The 5,619-nt window shown below is 50.7% G+C and overlaps 2 protein-coding genes across 2 annotated transcripts; both read right to left on the reverse strand.

Moving 5' to 3' along the window:
* Positions 1 to 119: 119 nt before the first annotated feature.
* GNI_158580 (eukaryotic translation initiation factor 3 subunit G) lies at positions 120 to 917 on the reverse strand (the record flags this gene model as incomplete). Its single annotated transcript, XM_011136297.1, has 1 exon — positions 120 to 917. One exon carries the CDS (start codon positions 915 to 917, stop codon positions 120 to 122), a length of 798 nt encoding a protein of 265 aa, XP_011134599.1.
* A 599-nt stretch (positions 918 to 1,516) lies between these two features.
* GNI_158590 (putative ABC transporter) lies at positions 1,517 to 4,618 on the reverse strand (the record flags this gene model as incomplete). Its single annotated transcript, XM_011136298.1, has 1 exon — positions 1,517 to 4,618. One exon carries the CDS (start codon positions 4,616 to 4,618, stop codon positions 1,517 to 1,519), a length of 3,102 nt encoding a protein of 1,033 aa, XP_011134600.1.
* Between the last annotated feature and the right edge of the window lie 1,001 nt (positions 4,619 to 5,619).

Here is a 5,619-nt window from a genome sequence, read left to right on the forward strand (position 1 = left end):
CGCTCATCACGCCCCCCCTAATGCGCTCATCACACCCCCCCTAATGCGCTCATCACGCCCCCCCCTAACGATGTTTGGTATATATATGAGACTCATGTTTGTTGGTTAAAAAGGTTGCGTTAGGTTTCAATTTTGCGTCGTGCCCATTCGACGTTGAGCACGGCACCGCAGAACCCTTTACCATGGAGTTTATCGATGGCGCATTTGGCGTCCTCTTTTGTTTTATATGAGATGAAGGCGAAGCCTCGTGACTGGTTGGTTTCTTTGTTGCGGACAAGGAAGTGGCGAGAGACATCGCCGACTCGGTTGAAGAGTTGGTAGATTTGTACTTCGTCGACGTAGTCTGGTAAGTTGGTGACTCGGACAGTTCGGTCGTCTTGTTCTGTATGGTTTCGATGAGGCGCTGTATCGCCGGGTAAACGTTCCGTAAGACGTTCATCCTTCTTGCGTTCAGAAGCCTGAATGGCGGCAAGTGCCTCATGCGGACTGGCACTGGAGACGGCGTCGAGCATCTTTTGAACCTCCAGCATAAGTTTCTTCGGCGGTTCGATAGGCTTGACATCGGCGATACCCTGAGTGGCGTCGTTCTCCACCAGGAGACCACGCCTTTTAGGCGGGTCCAACTTCTCCTCTTGTTCAAAAGAAATGGTCTGGTACTTCTTATCAGACGCTAAATTAAAGTTAAGCGCCTCCAAACCAAACTTCTTCCAACTCGCCTGTCTCTCTTCCACCTTCTGCGGCACATAACTTATTACCTCCTCCACTGCATAGGTTCTCTCACACTTCATTTGCCGACCATCGCTTTCTCGATAATACGCGCTCACCACCCGGTTACCCGCAGCGTCCCGAGTTACTACCTCGTCCAGCTCATTGTCGTCATTCTCCAAATCCGCCCAGTTCGCCACTGCTGACGCCATAAATTTTGTGGCAAAATTTATCCCCAGCGGCCCAAGCTTGCCCCAAATAAACTGGACTTACCACAAGCAGCCGTGAAGGTTAAATTGCCCCAAAGTTGCGCGCTCGACCATATCCAATAATAGTGTCCAAGCAGAGAATAAAAAGCATTCCATCAGTCATGCTTCAGTTGTGCGCAGTCCTAAAGGTGTGTGGCTTTTCGTCCACCAGTTGTTCCGTAATTCTTCCCGCAGCGCTACTTGCATCAATCCGTGGTAGATAACACAATCATGTGGAAGACGGAACATTACTCTTGACAATTTGGTCTGGTGGATTTTTTGTCAATTCATATTCGAACACGGGTCGCTCATTTGCGTTGCGGTTGGACGGGCGTGCAGTGACCACATGCATGCATGGGTCGGATATGGGCCAGGATTGCGCTCCGAGCGAGCGGTGCGGGATTCCATTAACCTGCGTGTGTTGACCCCCACGTCATCTCCCCTGTTCCGACGAGCCAGATAATCGACTCCCACGAACTGCCCGACGGACCCCATTCCGCCCAGTGATATGCTTCAAAAAATGTATTACAGGCTGTACGCATTTGTTTGCGCATGCTTTTGAGTTAGGCTTCTATTCCCTGCGTGGTATGTAGGTACTTGAGGCCGAAGTAGCAGGCGATGCGGCAGACGAGCGAGATGCAGAGCATGTAGAGACAGGAGTGGTAGAGGACGGTGTCGGTGACGCCTGCGAGGATGAGTGCTAGAGAGTTGGGTATGGCTCCGAAGGTGCCGTGTGGAGGGAAGTTGATGAGCGTGACAGCGAAGTATGCCCAGCGATATATGCTAAGGTACTTGGCCCAGTTGACCCATGCTGGGAACTCTGAGTCTCGCATGAAGAATCCTGCTAGAACAAGCATAACGACGAGTACGAGTGGCGAGAAGACGATACTGGTTTCGAGTCGCAGAACGACCGAGCTGACACAGTAGCCCATGGAGTAGGCAGTAAAAGAGATGAGTGCGGCAACTCCGATATACTGAGGTACTCGCCAGCCTGAGGAGTCAAGACCAACCATAAAAAAGTAGATAACCGACCATGTGATGCCGGGCAGTATGTGGAAGGGCATCTCTGCAGCCATCTTTCCCATCAGGAACGAACTCGTACGATACATACCGTTCGCGCGCTCTCGGTTGAAGATCGCACGATCCTTGGGGAATTGCAGCAAGACATCGTAGGAACTAAATCCAAGGTTCGCACACAAGAAGAAGATCGTACCACACAAATTCAACACCGTCAAAATGGTCGAACTCAAATCGTTTAATGTCTTCTCACCTGTAGACCATAACTCTCTCAAGTACTCACAATAAACCGTTCCACAATTCTTAGCCGATAACCTATCGATAATACCCGCAAACGCAACCATTACTTGGTATAATGGGGAGCCGGGATTGCCGATGATCAAGTCCACTAAGTCCGTAACCATTCCACCCAAACCACTCCCCAATGCTCGTTTGGGAGCAGACCGCGCCACCGCCTTCATCGCGTCACCAATTCGGCTGCCTGTCTCACGCAAACTCGCTTCGCCAAACTCGTGGTACTTGTCTCCGCCAAACTCGTGGTACTTGTCTCCGCCAAACTCGTGGTACTTGTCTCCGCCAAACTCGTGGTACCTCTCTCCGCCAAACTCGTGGTACTTGTCTCCGCCAAACTTCCCTCCGTAATTGTCTTGTTGCAGCCTACGTTTGGCAGCCAGGGCTTCCACGTCGGAGTGAACACGACTAACCACCATAGCAACTGTGTCAAGCACGGGTTTCTGTTGCAAGAACTGGATTACCTTCTGACCCGCGTTCTCCGGCCAGTACATATGTCCTGGGAAAGTGGGCTGCGGGTAGTCGCCCAGAACGTTCGAGCACACCACCCCCCCCATGGCAGCGAAGCCGAAGGGGTCTCCGGCGCAGCAGAGACCAGTGTTGCCATATGGTGCCATTTTTGTCTGGACGGAGTACCAGAAAGGAAGGAGGTTCTCCCGGTCCGCTTGGAAGTCCGGCCAGTCCTTCGCCGCGTCATTAGCCATAACCGAGTCAATGATTTGCAAAATGGCAGTTCCCGCTGTAACCCCCTGCTCCAGTGACCACCCACCGAACGTTGTGTCCTCATAAGCATTCTCCCAGTTCCAGCACTGGTCCAGTCCTATGTCCAGAAATCCCACCTTGCTGCTGCTGCTGCTGCTGCTGGTGGTGCTGATTATGGGGGTACTGGTGGTGGTAGAGTCATCCGGGTCGACGAAGTTCCACCGGGGGTAGCCGGACGTATCGTAAGGGATGTTGCTTCGGAAACACTTGATAAAATCAAAGAGCCATTGCACCATATCCGGATTGGCCATAATATCAAAGACCATGCTCGTGCCCTGACCATCAATGCCACCGACCATCATATCCCGGAGTGGGTCGACTTTGTGGGCAGTATCATTTGTAAGGCCATTATCAAGGTAATAGAGCATGGGGGTTTGGAAAATTGACCATTCATTGAATGGGCGAGTTGTTACCGTCTTGACATCACTTTCCATCTGGAAGAATAAGCATCCGAGTAGAATGGCCTGTACAATGTTGGTTAAAAGAATGATCATAATTGTTAGTGGGTTCCTGCAGTTCGTCTTCAAATATTTCATGAAAACGATTCTGTACTGAGCTGTCCAAGACTGCGCATCTGTAATAGTCTGGATCTTGTCCATTCCCGGCAACTCTTCATATCTCTCATTCTGCGTCGCACCAGCGTGGTGATATCTTCTCGTCCATGTCTTCACTTGCCACTTGAGCGAACGACAGGACGCATGACACCCATGACGCATACCTTCTTCGTCATTATTACCACCATCGTCTCGCTGAATGTTGCAGGCCACCTCCAGCAGTATGTCTGGAACACTGTCAAACTGCGCATCTGGATCAGTTATTGCACCTTGACTCACAAAATATCCAAAGGCTGCCTTTGCCGGACCCTGGTATAGAACCCGACCTTCAGCCATTATAATCAACTGATCAAAGACATCGAACATCCTCTGATTCGGCTGATGCAAGGTACATAACACAATGATGTCCCTTTCTTTAGCGACATTGCTCAAAATTTGGATGAGCTCATAACTTAATGAACTGTCCAAACCTGTAGTAGGCTCGTCCAATATCAAGGCAAGCGGGTCACCAATTAGTTCTTGGGCGATACATACACGCTTCATCTGTCCCTTGCTAATACCCTTACGCCAGACGCCCCCAATTAATGTATCTCGACACTCGACCAAACGTAACTCAACCAATAATTTCTCCACCACTACTTGACACTCTTCATAAGACTTGTGCGGCAGCTTCAGCTGGGCCGTTTGAAGTAAAGTCTCGTACACAGTCAAAAACTCGTTAAGCCTATCGGTTGCCATAACATAGTTAATTAGGTATTTCGATATACTATCAGTAATCACCTTGTTATTTATACCCGCTGAACCTTCATCAAAAGTCCTCAAACGACCCGCCAACACATTCAGCAGGGTCGTCTTACCCGAACCACTAGGCCCCAGCATCACCGTCAAATCGCCTGATCGACACCGAACGGTGACATTGTCGATGATGGTCTTATCCACCACCTTGTAATGGATATTCTCTGCCCACAACGTAATGGTTTGGGATGATGGAGAGGTGGCTGGCGGTGATCCTATCGCCAGGATATCTGTCTCATCCGCCATTATCACGCTTGCGCCAAAAAAAAAAATCGGATGCACACGCGTGCGCGAAAGCGCAGCAAAGGGTTTTCTTCGCCAGTTCGGGATGCAGAAGAATGCTGAAGACGCCGGAGATCTCGCGAAAGATCTCGCGAGAGATCTCACCCAAAAGAGCAAACAGCCGAACTGCGCTTATGAGTGGAATGGAGGCGAGTTTTTTGAGAATAGTTCGTAAGTTTCAGTTTGTAGACCTGAGGAAAAATTTAGTGCGCAGACCGCAGAGAATGCCTTGCCTTCATGGCGGTACGGCAAGCTGGAGCGCTATGTGTTGATGGAAGTTGCATTTGGAGACCATCAGTATGTCGAAGTGACGCCGTCGGATATTATAAAGGCAGTTAGATACCACTGTTACTTGCGAAATGGTTTTAACGATTTTGTTGGACAGCTTACATACAGGGATATAAAGCAAGTGTTTGGCCAAGGCGTTAGCGAAGGAATCAAAACTCCCTCCATCGAGATTCGACAGCACTGCATTGTATTTTGTATTCCGCCAATCACGGCTCTGGTCTTTCATGACCGCTGCGTATTTCAAATCACGACTGAATTCGATACTGACGCGTTATTGGTGAAACTAAAGGACTTAACTAGAGCCTTTGGCGCCCAAATTGACGAAACGCGCAACTACTTCCAGGATACGTTTGAGTCCTTCAGAGGAGTCGCTCGACGTTCCAGCTCGCGACTCGGCGCTGCGAGCAGACGTTGTAGCCATCTGGCACCGTCGACGCCGGGTATAGCGTCAACTCCCGAGCTGCTAAGCCCAGACGACTTCCACAATCCTCGGGACCACCACCATACTGGTCACGACCGTGCTGGTGGTCAAGAGCAGGTGCTGGAGCGCATTTCAGTGCATGAGCCGGACTCCGCTTCCCACAGGGAATCCTTGACGGCAGCCGGTCCGGAAGGGCATCCGGACGGGCGTCCGGACGAAGACCTTTCGGGGGCTTCCCAGTTCGCGGCGGATGCCG

This window comes from Gregarina niphandrodes (genome assembly GCF_000223845.1).
Source record: "Gregarina niphandrodes unplaced genomic scaffold scaffold00048, whole genome shotgun sequence".
Lineage (NCBI taxonomy): Eukaryota > Apicomplexa > Conoidasida > Eugregarinorida > Gregarinidae > Gregarina > Gregarina niphandrodes.